General features: G+C 44.7%; 1 protein-coding gene across 5 annotated transcripts in view; it reads right to left on the bottom strand.

Annotated features, from left to right (window-relative positions):
* Window positions 1-3,313: 3,313 nt before the first annotated feature.
* dlgap2a (discs, large (Drosophila) homolog-associated protein 2a) overlaps window positions 3,314-18,027 on the bottom strand; it is a 1,284,003-nt gene continuing 1,269,289 nt past the window's right edge. For all 5 annotated transcript variants that reach the window (XM_038800403.1, XM_038800402.1, XM_038800404.1 and 2 more), the window contains 3 exons: window positions 13,545-13,636; window positions 9,139-9,291; window positions 3,314-3,869 (listed from right to left, as the gene is read on the bottom strand). In XM_038800403.1, the coding sequence (XP_038656331.1) occupies window positions 3,651-3,869; window positions 9,139-9,291; window positions 13,545-13,636 (464 nt within the window). In that variant the 3' untranslated portion in view covers window positions 3,314-3,650. The remainder of the gene's footprint in view (window positions 3,870-9,138; window positions 9,292-13,544; window positions 13,637-18,027) is intronic.

Genomic DNA, 18,027 nt, shown 5'->3' with positions numbered 1-18,027 from the left:
TGACGCAGCAGCGCACGTTGTCCAACAATTTGTATCAATTCACAATTCGGAGGCTATCTTTTCCTCGCTGCAGTTTTTTGAACGATCTACACACTAATAATAATAATAATAATAGCTTATTATCACAAGTAGACTTCAATGAAGTTACTGTGAAAAGCTCCTGGTCACCACATTCCAGCGCCTGTTCGGGGAGGCCGGTACGGGAATTGAACCCGCGCTGCTGGCCTTGTTCTGCATTACATGCCAGCTGTTTAGCCCACTGTGCTAAACCAGCCCCCAATAATATATGCATTAAATTTGGTATTATTTGGCCAGCAAATTCTGGTCCATGTATCTTTTCTATTGGATAGAACTAATAGAATAACTGCTCTTCATAGTAGACCACTTGTTTTAAAAAAAAACACACGCCAACATCCCCCCCAACCTCTGCCACAAAAAACTGGAAAAAAAACTTCAACACACTGATAGGTATATATTATGTTCAATTTATAAAGCATATTTAGTTAAAATGACAGCATGGATTTTACATTAAATGCAACTAATGTTGCTTCATTTAACGTGCAGTTAAAGTTAATGGTACTTAATAGAACATTCAGACTCCTTTGCATTAGTTTCCGATTTGCTATCAAATACAAGCTCAGTCTGTAATGAGAAGTATACATGTACAAAATAGCATTGCTATTTACTTGGCCTAATAGAGAAATGTGGAGAGTTTAAAAAAACACAAATATTGCCTTTTGTTCAGTTGCCCTGACGTTACCATTAACACCAACGATATACATGGTATATTGCACTTAGAAGTATAGGTGTTTTAACTTAAAGTAAAGGTAACGTTTTACCAACAGGAACAAAACCAATACCTTGATGATTGGCATTTGGGTGATGATAACAAAAGCATCAAAGCTATAATTCTGTCTCGTTAAGATATCTGTAAATTGATATGTTTTGCTTTATATTTGATCTATTTACTAAATCTGTTTGTGTATAAAAAGGTAATCATTGCCACTATTAAGTTAGATGTCTGCCTAGCATGTGTCGAATTGATGCATTAGTACTGAATAGCAGGGATGGGGAAGAACACAGTAATACCTCTGAATTTGGGAAAGTCAGTAATAATTGCGGATAGAGTTCATGTTTTAAAGTTATGAAATTGTATTTGCATGTTGTGCAAGTGGGGGGGGGGGGGGGGGGGGGATGAATGGCTATTTCTGGATGAAGCTGAGATAAGATAGTCCAGCACCAACCAGTTGAGAATTAGTTCGGTACTTTCCATGTTAAATAAAGCAAGCCAAATAATACACCAAAACACAAGTCAGCTCTCTAACAGTGGTTATGGAAAGCATAAATAACCAGAAGGTTTTGGTTTGGGAAAAAAAACCTGCTTTTATCCAAGTCTTGATGAAACAGAATTTAAAGGAAGATTAGTCTTTAAATAAAAGTAAAAGCAAAATGCTGAGGACGCTGAAAATCTGAAATAAAAACAGATGTATTGGACAAACCCGGCAGATCTGGCAGCATCTTTGGAGAGAGAGTTAACGCTTCGAGTCCGTATTACTCTTCCTCAGTTCCAAAAATGTCATATGTGACTTCAAAGGTTAGCTCTGTTTCCCTCTGTACCGATGTTGCCAGATCTGTTGAGTTTTTTCCAGCATTTTTGCCAAGTGTTTTTCTAATGAATTTGTTTTTGAAACTTGGGCTATGGATATTAACATTTCACATATTTTTTCTACAGTGCTGAGTGAAGCAGAGGTTTCTTTTAAACATTTCTCAGGTGATCTTTTAATACTGTTTCATACCGCCTAAGCAAGTATCATGTTGTAAATCACTTCTCAACTTTAGGTCGTATTTATTTACGCCACAAGATATTTCTTGGGTTTTCTTTTTTTTGCAAATTTAGGGGCAGTACATTCATTCACGTTTTTGCTTCCAAATTTAATTTAAGGCTGTTTGGTAACAATATGAATGAAAATGAGGTGCAAGTGTATATGGTGGTACTGTAATGTAGGGTATCCTACCACAGAGGGTGCTGCATTCTGAATTATGTTAGAAAAGGCCGATTTAACTGGACTAATTTAATGCTTCCACAAACATCACTGGATTTAAACAATTACTTTCCCTTCACAATAACCAAAAAAGTAACTATTTGAACAAAAAAGAAAAACACCTTTCAGGTAAAATAACCTCTATACATGTCCAAACAGTGTAACTGAAACCTTAGTGCTCACATTCAAATAAATCTTTTGTTGGTTACATTAACATGACACAAGCACTGTTTCGAAGCACTCAGTCCAACCACATACAAAAGCTTAAAGATAATCCTTACAAAAAAAATCATTAAATAATATTTAACATATTCATTGTGAGTGTGTATTATTTATAAATGTTCTCACACATAGCTCGCATATTTAGTACATTTCTTGAAAATAAAAATAGAAATAGCATGCCAATTGAAAAGAGTTAACGCAACTGTGTATAAATAAAAAAGTTCCTTTAAAAGAGCATAATAAATATTAAATGAAGGGGATATTGGAGTGATTATTATCAGGAGATTACTTCTGAATTTCCTTTGCTGAAAGATCTAACTACCAGTATCTGGCTATAGTAAGGCAAGCGTTCGTGGGGAAGTTACATTCAGTCTCTCTCTTCCGTCTCCACTCTCTGCGTTGGCACGATTGTAATTGCACACATTTAATATGAGGCTGATCACTATTGCACATATTTGCCACCATTACAAGGTGAGCACTTCCCCCCCCCACCCCCCACCCACCCATTTTACTTAAAAGATACACAACACTTAGCTGAAAACCATTTCAGCACACTCGCAAAGAAGTTAAGAAAACTTTTTTTTTTCCTCTTTCAAGTCTTAAAACATTTTGGCAAATACTTCAGAAACTGAGGGGTGTCAGGAGCTTATCTCAGCAGATGAAAATTACTTGGTGTCCCAATAGATTCTGCAGATTACTATCCTGTAAGAATTATTTTAGAGAAATAATTCTTACCCTTTTAGCTACATATTCCCCAAAGCATACTGGAGTTCAGTCCCTGAATAGTTTTGAATGGGGAACAGTTCTGCTGAGCACAGGGCAGAGCGTCTTTTTGTTCCCTTCTTAGGAGCTAGGTTCATTTATAATATTAAGAGATAAGAAATCATGTTGGCACATTATTCATTCTTCCTATTTTCTTTTGTTGAAACCCTAGCACCCTCCCGGTTTCATTAGTTCGCACATCCAGTGCTCTCCAGAGAACACTATTTAACCATTCCCTCAAACCCATTGAGCAAACCAATTCATAGAAAATAATGTGGTTAGCTGAATTTGCATTCTTCCTCTAGAGCTCCTCCACTTTAATAGTTTCCGAGAGAGCTTGATGGATAAGTGGAATATTTAGTGTGACCTCCTTGGATTGATTCCTCTTACAGAATATAGGGATTCTTGCAACGAGTTCAAAAAACCCGGAATTATAATCATTCCACTGGGATGTATGGCACAATGAACACAACAGCAAGAGCATAAACGGTGGAGGCTGGGACAAGAATCACCATGGAAATCCCAACACTAATTCCACTGGGCTTGGTTTGTGAAATGTACATGACAAATATTGAGCGCCGATGGTCAACAGAAATTAAAAGGACACGAGGCAAGAAACTGTCTTTAGAGCCTGGTTTGTGCCTCTGGGATGTAAATCTCAATGCTATCTGCACGCTCCGCGGCCGAGTTTTGTCTAAAGGAAGCCGCTCGTTTGGCAGCCATTAGCCGTTTCCTCGCCTCCTGTCGCTGCCTGTCAGGAAGGTCAAGGGACTTTTCTCGCATGATGGGGATTTTTCCTTTTGGTGGCTTCTTTGGTACTGGAGGTGGAATCTTCTTCTCCTCCTGAGGAATTATGAAATAATTATCATTAATATTAAATCGTAAAAATCCCAAAGTATACGGCAGACACTTAAGTTCTGGCTCTCCTAACAATCTCGCTGAAAGGCTGAGTGATGAATACAGGACTTTAAATATAAAAGACTTATAGTCCTAGAGCATTTGGGTTGATTTGATTCATGCAGCCAACCCTATTAAGTTGTGCCACTCATATAAGCAAATCTGGAATTAGAGCCATAGACCTTGGAAGCAAGCAGACCCTGGTAATGATCACTGTGATTTACCTGCTCACCTTTGGACATGAAATGAATATTCCTCAATTTAGTATTATCTGCAGGCAGGGAACAGTTTGATTCACTTGAAAATCCTAATTTTGAGAGAAAATAAGTGCTCTCATCTAAAAAGCTTAACATGTGGAACTAATGTTAACCATTCAATACAGATCTGTAAAAAGGTTTATTCCAAGGACTGAAGAGCAAAATCTACTCATATTCATATACACTGTAAACTTTGACCTCTGATTCTCAGCCAGAAGGTCAAGGTAGCAGTTCCATGGGAACACCTTTGCCTGCAAGATCCCCTCAAAAGCACACACCACCGTGATGTAGACATGAACCACCGCCCCTTCATCATCTTTGGATTGAAATCCTACAGCTGCTGGGGCAGCATGGTAGCATAGTGGTTAGCACAGTTGCTTCACAGCTCCAGGGTCCCAGGTTCAATTCCTGGCTTGGGTCACGGTATGTGTGGAGTTTACACGTTCTCTCGCTGCCTGTGTGGGCTTCCTCCGGGTGCTTCGGTTTACTCCCACAGTCCAAAGATGTGCAGGTTAGGTGGAGTTACTGGGTTACAGGGATAGGGTGGACGTGTGGGGCTTAAGTAGGGTGCTCTTTCCAAGGGCTGGTGCAGACTCGATGAGCCGAATGGTCTCCTTCTACACTGTAAGTTCTATGATCTATCTATCAGCAATGTGGAAATACCTAAACTACATGAACTGCAGTGGTTCCACACACCATCACCTTCTCGTGGACAATTCAGGAGGGGCAACAGATCCTGGCCTTACCAGTGGCCCCCACATCCCATTAAATAATTTTTAAAAACAACAAAAAAGGATCAGTTGAGTCCAGGCAATGAATTCGCCTGACAGGGGATTGCCATACCACCTCCTTGAGTCTCTACATTCTCCAGTTCATGGCGAGTGACTCACCTCCTCAACTCCCCAACACCTTTTCCAGCATCTATGGGCACAAGCCAGGAGAATGATGGAGTACCTTCCATTTGCCTGGGCAAAGCTCCACTAAGATTGAGGAACCTCAGTACCAACTAAGATAAATAAATCAGGTAGATTGGCTAGCTTAAACATCTTCTACGATTGGAGTACAGTGGTCACAGTGTGTACTGAAGAAACTCTCTAAAGCTTCTGTGATAGCACCTCACAAATATGTAACCTTTACCAACTAGGCAGCGTCCATCTCCATTGCTGTCTCACTTCATCTGCTGCTAACCTTCAGCCATACCTTTGTCACCTCTAAACTTGACTATATCTTCCTACATTCCAAACGCTATATATTGGTGAACATATTCAATTTCCCATCATGTGCCTTTCACTCATCACCCTGTTGCTCACTGACCTACAGTTGCTCCTGGCCTGGCAACGCCTCGATTTTAAAATGCACCTTCTTGTTTCCAAACCCCTCAATTGAGACAGGGGGATGAAGAGGTCAGGGAACTGGAAGTAGAAGCAGTTGAGGTGTAGACGTAGGTAACCAAGGAGGAGGAGTTTCTTGGTGAGGAAGCTAAACGAAGAGTGTAGTGAATCAACCATTTTTTAATTATCATCATCAATCTGAAATTTGCTGCTGCTTCAAAATCTATCGCAGTGTGCGACATGTGGAAAGCTGTGAAGTTCTTATTAGATTTTGTATATAAGAAGCATTATTGTGGTCATCATTCACTCCATATGTTCTTGGCTTGTAGAATGTGTACAACTCATGTTTAAAACTTGAATAATTGTCAATTTCAATTTTAGGAATCGTTAAATCAGTGCATAATCAATGTTAACACATGCAATGAATAATGAAATGGAGCCAGCCTCTTTTGGAGAAGTCATTTAATGGAAATGAAGGCTCGATTAATAAAATCTTCTCATTGCTCATTTCCCCACTTGCTTCTCCTGAAGGTGGGGACTCATGCTGAGTATAGTTTTACAGGTCTCACCCTTCTTTATTTCACTCAAACAGCCACTCTCCACACATGTGAATGGTGCACTACTTTTATTGGATGCCTACATACCCACACTTAACACAGTGCATTTTGGGGATCAAGGCAGAGATCTTCATTTGAATATACAGTACAGCACTGGACTATTGCGGGGATTGAGTAAAGATCAGACACAATGACTAAAATGTCTACTGGGTCTGTTGGCGAGTGTGGGGATCATGACGATGTTTTCCCTCAAATATTTTTTATTTTAGGATTTTGGCCAGGATGGAAAGGGGTGGAATTATGAAACTGTGGTGATGTGGTAATCTTAGGGGAACTGAAGTCTGAGTAGCTGCTTACAGATGATCCATATAGGCTGGGCAGTCTCTTGATATATTGGGCGGGATTCTCCCGTACCCGGCGGGGCAGGGGGTCCCGGCAGGACGGAGTGGCGTGAACCACTCCGTCGTCGGGCCGCCCCACAGGAGCGGAATCCTCCGCACCTTTAAGGCGAGGCCTGCCTCAGAGTGGTTGGCACCCCGCCGGCTGACGTGGAGGCCTTTGGCGCCACACTAGCTGGGACCGGAGGGACTCCGCCGGCCGGCGCGGGTCCGCGCATGCACTGGAGCGTCAGCGGCTGCTGATGTCATCCCCGCGCATGCGCAGGGGGGAGGGTTCACCTACGCGTCAGCCATCGCGGAGACCTACACGGCTGGCGCGTAGGAAAAAAGTGCCCCCACGGCACAGGCCCGCCGCGGATCGGTGGGCCCCGATCGCGGGCCAGGCCACCGTGGGGACACCCCCCAGGGTAAGATCGCCCCGTCCCCCCCCCCAGGACCCTGGAGTCCGCCTGCGCTGCCAGGTCCCACCGCTAAAGGACCTAGTCCAATTTACGCTGGCGGGACCTGCATAGAACGAGCGGGACTTCAGCCCATCGCGGGTCAGAGAATCGCTGGGGGGGGGGCCACTGTGAGCAGCCGCTGACCGGTGCGGCGCGATTCCCGCCCCCACCAATTCTCCGACGCCGGAGAATTCGACGGCCGGCGGGGGCGGGATTCATGCCGCCTCCCGGCGATTCTCCGGCACGGCAGGGGGTCGGAGAATCCCGCCCCTTCTCTTTTCCTCTTCCTCCTCCTCTTTGTCAGGTGGCTACTAAAGGCTTGGTGACAAGGGCTGCATCCTCATGGGAGTAACATTTTGGAGGAAGCAGCAGGCCATCCCAAATTTGTAGACAATCTGGTGGGCCCCCCAACCAAGTGCTTCCTGTACCTCTTTTCATTAATATGTAGTACCTGCAGAACCACATGGTTGCAGTCAATGGCTCCCTATATTATTAGGAATTTCACTAGCTTGGCAAAACCCCATTCCTTCAACTTATCTCTAATAAGATAGAAGACTATGAAGTCCCTTTTATTGATATACAGGATCTTTACCACCTGCCTGATACAGCAAAGCATGGTGACTTGGGAGAATTTGGCAATGTTGCCTGCACCCACTTGGAAACATCTGCTGGCTTAGGAATTAAGGGCCATGTCATTCTTCATGGCCACGCGCAGCACCATCCTTATCTTGCTGAGCAGCTGTGGGTCTTGCTTCGGGGGTGTTTCACTGACCACCTCCTTGATGAACAGTAGCTGCTTCAGATGCTGCTCTCGGCTGAGGTGGAGGGAGGAGTAGCACTCCCTGATGACCCTTGTGGATAGAGCCTTCTTATGAGAACTCTCCTCTTCCCTCTGCACAAAGCAGAGTCTTCCTTCCGCTGACTGTGCTCCATTTCTAAGTCATGCTGCAGCCCAAGAAGGACTGAGGCTATAAACCTCCATTAGTGACAGCAGACTGCTGACAGGCCTTTAAACTCCTCTCAACTTCTTACTCAAATCCAGCATCACTCCTTTCTGAATTCAAAGATATTTTTATATTTTCCCAAACTGCTCCAACAACATATTACACTGTGGAGCTGCAAAAGAACGTCAAAAGCACCTCACCTGGAAGTCACCCATGGTCCCCCCTTTAACTACATTGTATCACTTGCATTCCCCTGAGTTAAAGATTGAGGAGTGATCTGAGGTATGCAAAATAATAAAGTGGTTTGAAGGGTAGGTAGCTAGAGTAAAATTGTGCGCTCTGGTGTTGGGGAAACCAGAGCATATGGGTTTGAACCTAAAATTAGAGTGAAATTAGGATCACTTTTTTTAACACAAAGGGTAGTGGAAATCTAGAACTTTGTGAAGTTCCATTGAATATTTCAAGACTGCGATTGATACACTGTTGTCAGGCAAGGGTATTAGGAGCAATGGATCAATGGCAAGGGGACGGAATTGAGGTACAGATCAATCATGAACAACTTGAATGGCAGAAGATGTTTTTGGCAGGTGTCAGTAACCTATGGCACAATGGTCTTTGGAGGTTCCAACACCCAAGGAGGGGGCCCCAGGTGGCAATGGCCGTCCTTGCAGCTCTGATGCTGCTGATGGAGTTTCCCCTTTGATCTCCGGGGCCTGCCTGCCTGGCCCTGGCACAGCAACTATTTTCTCACCTCACTTTCGAAGGTGCCGCAAACTAGAGGCGCCTTCTCATTCTTCTTGCAGCCACAGCAGCTACAACTCTCTTGCAGCTGAGGCTGTAATGCTACCAGGCCTCTGGTCGTGCACCAGCGGACACAATTTCAAAACAAAGTGGAGGCCACTGAGGACTGAGGTGAAGAGATAATGGGTGGAACTTTCTGTGCAAACCACCATGTGGTGGCGGAGACGGCCCAGTACCCCTTGCTGCACGGAAACCCAAGTGGTGGTGTGCCGGCTGCCGGACCGAAAGATCCCGCCAGCGTGAACAGCTGGAAATTCCCGGCCAATGACCCTCCATCCTTATCTCAGTGACCGGGGTGGTGGGGTCTCTTAATTGGCCATCGCTGGGAAGATTACCATTGTAGTCCTGCTGCCCTCCCTTGCAGTTTCAGGACTCGCGGTTGGTCCCTACACCGAGTCCTGAAGAGTACCTGTCTAGGGAAAAGCAATCTTAGCTGTATATTAATTTCATTGGCTGCGTTGCATTTCACTGCACCATTTTACTTTACCTGTTTTTCAAATGGCTCAATAGGTTTCCAATCGTTTGCCTTCAGCTGATGCAGCTCATCAAACTTCATGCTGACATCTTCAATGGAAAGCTGCAGGAGGTCCCAAAATCCTGCTAGATCCTGGGACGTAGGCCTTGGCATCGCGCTGGGATCCTAGCAGGGACCAAATCAACTCATTAACAATTCATTCTAGATATATATTGAAAAAATTACACCTCTGAAATTGCAGATTTCACAATTTACGGATATTAAAATACTTTCACTGTTTGCCTAATTGCATATTCATAAGCCAAGACTTGCTCTACATGTGCCAAAATACTGGGAATCTTTTAGGTTTGACATTAATATTAGGAATAAGAAAGCCAAGAAATGCTGGACAATCTAAACAGACATTGAAAAGATTTTAATTTCATTAACGTTAAAATGCACCTTTTTGTTCAATATTACTTTGCTCTTTTTACTGCACAATAAAGGAAATACTTTTCATCTCGGAGAGCTCGACAGTTTTCACTTTGAACGCCTACCATGGAGAACTGAGCCATTACAATATCATTTTCATCTCTGTACAGCAGAGTAGCTCATGAGGGAGCAAAAGAATTAAACAGAAAAGGAAGCCACAATATTTTAAACTGCATTTAATTCTGAACAATTATCTTTGCTATTGAACGTGGCCATCTGAATATAAATGGTGATGGTTCTCTAAATGATATTAAAATGTTTACGTGGCACCATCTTGCTGAAAATGATCTTTAATCTTCTCATAAAATCTTGTCATAATCCTGAATTTTTGTGGCGTTTCGAAAAATGAAGGAGGGAGGGAGAATGGGCATTGGGTATTTTCAATGATCGGCTATGCCTCTCTGGCACAATTAAAATACTGGCAATTGTAAGGCAATGTGCCTGAAATCAAATTACTGAGTGTTTTTGAATGTCAGCTGTTGGTGTTAAATATTAGATACTGTGACCCTGAAATTCTTTGTGGATTTTATCTTTTTTCTATTCTAACTTCAGAGTGGGACTGGCAGAACCTAAACATGACGCAAACTTATCTAAATTCATCATTAGGGTTGACGTCTTCAACCTTGGCTTTTTTCGGAAGCTGTGGCACAACTGCAGATTAAAGCATATCCTTCAATAATAAATGGGAATCTTGTCTGCAGGAGGACACAAAGAAATGTGATGCTGAATACAATTTTCTGGAACATTGCTGCCATGTGAAAACCAAAAAGGTTATCCAAAGTGAGATCTTTCCAGTTATGAAAGACTATAATTTAAGAAGAACCACAGACTTCTTATTCTCAGTGAACAGAATGTGAAATATTCCAAAATACAGGCAAGAAATAATTACAAAAATTACACCTCAAAAAACGTGTACATCAGTAAGGCATTTGACAAGGTCCCACATGGCAGACTGGTCAGAAAAGTGAGACCTCATGCGACAAAAGGGAAGGTGGCAAGTTAGATCTACAATTGGCTCAGTGTCAGGAAACAAAAGGTAAGGCTCGATGGGTATTTATGCGGAAATACTTTTCAGTGATAATAATAATAATCGCTTATTGTCACAAGTAGGCTTCAATTAAGTTACTGTGAAAAGCCCCTAGGCGCCACATTCCGGCACCTGTTCAGGGAGGCTGGAACGGGAATTGAACCTGCGCTGCTATTCTTGTTCTGCATTACAAGGCTGTTGTCTTAGCCCACTGTGCTAAACCAGACTCAGGGTTGGGGCCCTTGTTGTTTGTTGTATATATTAGTCGTTTAGATTTAAATGAAGGTGGCATGATTGGGAAATTTACAGATGACACAAAACTTGGCCATGTAGTTGATAGTGAAGAGGATAGCTGTCGACTCCAGAATGATGTGAATGGTTTGGTTGAAAGGGCAGAGAATGGAATTTAATCTGGAAATGTGTGAGGTAATGCACTTGGGAGGGCAACAAAGCAAGGGAGCACTCAAAGATATTGATAGGAGTTGAGGAAGTGAGACACCTTGGAGTACATGTCCATAGGTCCTTGAAGGTGGGAGGACAGGTGGACAAGGTGGCAAAGCAAGCATATGGAATATTTTTCTTTATTGGGTAAGGTAAAAGAAGGGGTGTAATGATGGAACTGTATAAAACGCTGAATAGGCCACAGCTGGAATTTTGCCAATGTAATGTTCCTGTAGACTCTCAGAATGAGATTTTTTTTGTCATTTGCCATGAAATGCTTAACACTTTGCAAAATTTTTTAAATGGCCTCATACGCTACAATTCCATCATTTAATCATGATGTGGAGATGCCGGCGTTGGACTGGGATGAGCACAGTAAGTAGTCTTACAACACCAGGTTAAAGTCCAACATGTTGGTTTCAAACACTAGCTTTTGGAGCACTGCTCCTTCCTCAGGTGAATCATTTAATCACTGTAAGTTACAGTGGCCATTAAAAATTCACAACATCATGCAAATGCATATATCCATTTTAAGAAATGTCGGTTTACTTATTGATGTAAAATAAATCTTGGAATTTCTAAATATAGGTGGATTGGCCATGATAGATTGCCCTTAGTGTCCAAGGATAGGGTGGAGGCTCTTTCCAAGGGCCGTGCAGACTCGATGGGCCAAATGGCCTCCTTCTGTATTGTAAATTCTATGATTCTATATGCCCATCACCATTGTCCCTGTGGTTTCAAATGCAGAAGTTGCTTTATTACGCTCTTTTCCCAATAATTAATTTCACTTCAAGGGCAGATAAATTATTTCTAATACATGCGATGATTTGAACATGTGCACAGTGACAAGTATCTAAATACAATGGCAGATTATCTGCAGTAGGAGCTTGAAACAAAGGTTTTGGGCCCCTTTCTGCATGAGCAACAGCCTGATGCATGTTTCGGGCGTGGGTCCTGGTCTATGCAGGAGCCAATACCAAGATGGTGGGCTGTGCACTTCCACTGTTCACTTAGATGGTTAGGCGCTAGTGAATTTCTAGAAAGTTATGTCTCTGTGCATTCCTGTTAACATAAATTGTAAAATCTGATGTCCACGTTTATAATGGAAACTGCTTGTGTGATAATCACTGGGATATAATTAGTTGTTTCCGATTGCAAATTTCATCTGGTTGACACACCATCAATAGTCACAGGTCAATGAGTTCTGGAAAACTCAAATCAATTTGTTAATTATCAAGAGTCTGCTGCACAAATCAATCCAAAATCTCATCCTCTGATAATGCAGCCATGTGGTGAGCACACTCTTGCTTTGGAAAACGAGTTCTAAACACAAGTACATTTTATAAATACTAAATTAATACTAAGATGATGCCCTTTTGGAGGGGGCTGAGCATCTGAAAAACGGCGCCGCCCGGGATTTCTGCGTCAAAACGGATTCGCCGGCCAATTGGCGAATGCGATTTCGGCGTCAGCAACTGGAGAATCCAGGGCACATTCAATCATGTTGCCACGCTAGGCAAAGCACGCCAATGCAAAAAGATAGCAGCAGCAGTGGTCCACAGCGGCACTGTACATAGTGGAGAAGAGCTCTGAAGAAGAGTGTGCAATGTATCGGTTGAACAAGGTCGCCCTGATTGAAATTGTCGTAAGATGAACAGATCCCTCAAAATGGAAAGTGACACTGGAGCTTCGGTGACCTTAGTGGGAAAGCAGACTTTCCAAAACCTTTGTGCGGGAACTCAGTCTTTTGAAGAGTACCACAGCCAAGTTTCCATGTACACCGGGAAAACTTTGAAGATTCTTGGAACTACCAACAGACCAATAGCGTACAAAGGGCAGGAGGCCAATCTGCCCTTGATTGCCATGGAAGGTCTCGGACCCAGTCTGATGTGAAGAGATTGGTTACAGAAGATTAGGCTCAATTGGCTGGAAATTTCCAAAATATCCAACGGCACCCTCCAAGATGTCTTCAGGAGATATGAAGACATATTTTACAAGGAACTAGGCCAGATTAAAGGCATCAAAGCCAAAATATATGTATATCCGGGTTCAACACCCAAGTTCTTCAGAGTTGGACCAGTGATGCATGAACTGCTTCAGAAGAGCAGGGTGCAATCAAGCTGGTCCAGTTCTCAAGAGTGGGTGGCGCAGACAATCCCTGTTCTTAAACCAGATGGTTCAATACGGATTTGTGGCGATTATAAGGTGACCATAAATTAGGCTGCCCAGGTTGATAGGTGTCTGATTCCCAGGATCAAAGACCTCTACACCCAGCTGGAGGAGGGCCCGCCTCCTACCGCTAGAAACACATGGCTAGGGGAGCTGAAGAATCCCACCCATCCTAGCCACACCTTGGCTTGTGATAAAGAAATAAACAGTATAACAGCCGACACTGCAAACAATTTGAACCAAAAACAGTCTGATGTTCTGACAGAATTGTAAATTTTGACAAGTTTATTTTGAAAAAAAAAGTACTTACCAGATTCTGCTGACAAAGCCAGTAAAATTGTTGGAATTTCTGAGACATGAGAAGCTGAGCACTGCCCACTGCACTCCGGATTTTCCCTAAAGCTGAGGATAAGATAAAAGACGGCATATTAAGGGAATGAATTCCCTTTCCAGTTAGGTTGACATTTTTTTTCTTAGCTTGCGATATGGTGAATTAATGATTTTTTACTGCTCCATCAGAGGCTCACATTAATTTCCTGCTTTTTAATGGGGAGGCGGTGGTATTGTCTAGTAATCCACTGACCCAGGGTAATGCTCTGGGGTCCCGGCTTCGAATCTCACCACGGCAGATGGTGAAAACTGAATTCAGTCACAAATCTGGAATTAAAAGTCTAATGATGGCCAATGTCGATTGCTGTAAAACCCATCTGGTTCACTAATGTCCTTCAAGGAAGGAAATCTATCATCCTTACCCGGTCTGGCCTACATGTGACTCCAGACCCACACAATGATGCGGTTGACTCCTAAGTTCCCAACTGAAATAGCTTAGCAAACTACTCCATTCAAGGGCAATTAGGCATGGGCAACAAATGCTGACTCAGTCAGCGACATCCACATCTCAAGAACGAACTAAAAAAAAAATGCAAACAAATATTTTAAGTAAAACCACACCCCGTTTTTATAATTAATATCTCGGGATGGATTCTCCGGTCGCCCAGCCCCGTGTTTCTCGGTGGCACGGCGCTCGCTGATGCTGGGATTGTCCACTCCTGCTGTTTGTCAATGGAATTTCTCATTGAAGCCACCCCACATTGCCGCGAATTCCAAGGGTGGGGATATGCTGCCGGCGGGAACAGGGTTCCCAACGGCCGGAGAATTCCGGCCCTTATTTCACTCTTTGAGAAAATACTATCTTAACTGACCACAACAATGTGTAAAATGTGCATGGACCTATGCTGGTTTTTGAACGTATTGATATTTATCGGTGTAAAGTCCTGTTATATCTTCCTTTGATTTTTCTTCAGCTAATCCCAGATAAGGTTTTTGGCAAATTCCTGCCTTTTCATAGCTGATTATTACTCAGTTCTCAGTTAAAACAAACCACTTAAGAGGGTTTAGCAAACATTATCCAGCGGCTGTGACACAAATTATGCAGGAAATTAATTAAAAATTTGTTCCATTTATGTCTTGCACATTGAAAATTTATGTGTCAGGTATGAAAGGACAAAAGAATAATAAATGTTATTTCTTTTTTATTAAACAAACTATTTTCAATTAGGTTTTTTTGGCAAACAACCACAGCACAAAAAATAATAGCATACAAAGAACAGTAATCAAAAAAAACAGCCGCCGACATCCGTTCCTCCAAGGCCCGCCTATTTAACCCCCTACTCTATACTACCCTTGCCCCCCCAGGCTGATCTTTCCCAGGCCGAGGAAGCTCGCCATGTCAGTTAACCAGGCCTCTGACTTCGGAGGCCTAGACTCCCTCCAAGCCAGTTGTATCTGTTGCCGGGCTACCAAGGAGGAAAAGGCCAGAACATCTGCCTCGCCCTCCTCCTGAACACCCGGGTCCTCCAAGACCCCAAAGATCGCTACCCTGGACTCATTTCCACCCTTGTCTTCAATACCCTGGACATGACATCCCCGAACCCCTGCCAATATCCCCTAAGTTTTGGACATGCCCAGAACATATGGACATGGTTCGCTGGTCCACCCGCACATCTGACACACTTGTCTTCCACCCCAAAAAGTCTACTCATCCGGGTCGCTGTCATGTGCGCCCGGTGCACCACCGTAAACTGGATCAAGCTGAGCCTTGCGCATGTAGCAGTCGGGTTGACCCTACTCAGCGCCTCCGCCCATAGGCCGTCCTCCATCTCACCCTCCAGTTCCTCCTCCCACTTACGCTTCAGCTCCTCTGTATGCGTCTCCACCGCCCCCCATTCATTCTTTGTAGATGTCCGAGATGCTCCCCTCCCCCACCCATCCCCGAGACACTATCCCTATCTTGAATCCCTTTTCGTGGCAGGAGTGGGAAGGATTGTACCTGCCTGCGCAGAAAGTCCCACACCTGTAGATATCTGAAATCATTCCCTACTTTCAGCCCGAATTTCTCCGCCAGCGCTCTTATGCTAGGAAACCTCCCTTCCAGAAACAGGTCCCCCCATCATCTCAATCCCCACCCTTTGCCAAACCCGAAAGCCCCCATCTAAGCTCCCCGGAGTGAACCGATGATTGTTGCATATTGGGGACCAAACCGAAGCCCTCACTGCACCAACGAATCTCCTCCACTGATTCCAGATCCTCAGGACCGCCACAACTATGGGACTGGTGGAATATCTCGCCGACGGGAACAGCAATGGTGCTATATTCAGCGCCCCTAAACTGGTGCCCCATGAGGCCACTTCCATCCGCTCCCAAGCCACCCCGTCCCCACCAACCACTTCCTTATCATCGCAATATTGGCTGCCCAGTAATAATTACTAAAATTTGTCAGGGCAAGCCCCCCCCACCCCCCGATTCCTCTCGATCATCACCTTTTTCAACCGTGTGGACTTACCCGCCCAAACAAAGCCCAAAATGATTTTGTTGATCCTCTTAAAAAAAGACCGCAGTATGAAAATCAGTAGGCATTGGAACACAAATAAAAATCTCAGCCATATTGTCATCTTAACCGTCTGCATCCTCCCCGCCAGTGATAGAGGGAGCACATCCCATCTCCGAAACTCGCCCCTCACCTGCTCAACCAGCCGGGGCAAGTTCAACTTGTGTAAACGGCTCCAGTCCCGCGCCATTTGTATCCCCAGATATCTAAAGCTGTCCCTCACTAACCTGAACGGTAGCTCCCCCAGCCGACCCGACTGGCCTCTTGCCTGGACTACATACATCTCACTCTTCGTCATATTCAGTTTGTATCCTGAAAACTGGCCAAATTCTCCCAGAATCGTCATAATCTCCCTCATCCCTGGCACTGGATCTGCCACATATAGGAGTAAATCATCCGCATACAGCGATACCCTATGCTCCACCCCCCCCCCCCCCCAAACCAGCCCTTTTCCAGCCCTTAGAAGCTCTCAGAGCAATTGCAGCGGCTCTATGGCTCGCACAAACAGCAACGGGGAGAGGGGACATCCCTGTCTTGTCCCCCGGTACAGCCTAAAATAGTCCGAGGTCATCTTGTTAGTCCTCACACTAGCTTCCGGAGCCTAGTACAGCAGCCTGACCCAGTCGGTAAAGCCCCTACCAAACCCAAAGATGTCCCATAAATAGTCCCACTCTACCCGGTCAAATGCCTTCTCTGCATCCAAGGCCACTACTACTTCTACCTCCCTACCCTCCGGGGGCATCATAATCACGTTACGCAACCTTCTAATATTGTCCACCAACTGCCTACCTTTGACAAATCCAGTTTGGTCCTCCATAATCACCCCCGGCACACAATCTTCTATCCTGGAGGCCAACACCTTTGCCAGCAACTTAGCGTCCACATTAAGCAACGAGATCGGCCTGTAGGACCCACATAGCTCCGGGTTCTTGTCCCACTTCAATATTAACGAGATTGTGGCCTGTGACATCGTCGGGGGCAGCACCCCTCTATCCCTCGCCTCGTTAAAAACCTTAACCAGCAATGGCCCTAATATCCCCGAAAATTTATTGTAAAATTCTACCGGGAACCCATCCAGCCCCGGAGCTTTGCCCGACTGCATTGCCTTCAAGCCCTCAGAAATTTGTTTGGCCCTAATCGGAGCCCTCAACTCACCCACCTGTGCCCTGCCCACCCTTGGGAAAGTCAGCCCGTCCAAAAAGCGTTTCATCCCCTCGGGCCCCGAGAGGGACTCCGAGCGGTAAAGTTCACTATAAAAATCCCTGAACGCCCTATTTAGCCCAGCCGAATCCCCTACCAGGTTCCCATCCCCGTCGACCACCTTATCGATTCCCCTGGCCGCCTCCCTCTTCCTCAACTGCTGTGCCAGCATTTTGCTGGCCTTCTCCCCATATTCATACAGCGCCACCCCCGCCTTTCTAAGCTGCTCCACTGCCTTACCCGTGGACAGTACCCCAAACTCCGCCTGCAGCTTCCGACGCTCCCTTAACAGTTCAACCCCTGGGGTCACTGCATACCTGCTATCTATCCGTAGGATCTCCTTGATCAGTCGGTCCGTCTCTGCCCTATCCGTCCTGTCTCTATGAGCTCGGATTAAAATCAACTCCCCTCTCACCACTGCCTTCAGCGCCTCCCAGGCCACCGCTGCTGAGACTTTCCCCGTGTCGTGAACCTGCAGGTAGTCCAGCACACACTTCCTTACTCTCTCACACACCGCCTCATCCGCCAACAGGCCCACGTCCAATCGCCACTGCTGGCGCTGGAAGCTCTCCTCACTGACCTGCAGTTCCACCCAATGTGGGGCATGGTCTGAGATAGTGATGGCCGAGTACCCCATGTCCACCACCCCCGCCAGCAGATCCCTACTCAAAATGAAAAAGTCGATCCGGGAATACATTCTGTGTAC

The sequence above is a fragment of the Scyliorhinus canicula genome, chromosome 6 (genome assembly GCF_902713615.1).
Source record: "Scyliorhinus canicula chromosome 6, sScyCan1.1, whole genome shotgun sequence".
Taxonomy (NCBI): domain Eukaryota; kingdom Metazoa; phylum Chordata; class Chondrichthyes; order Carcharhiniformes; family Scyliorhinidae; genus Scyliorhinus; species Scyliorhinus canicula.
This window is presented reverse-complemented; position numbering and strand designations above follow the sequence as displayed.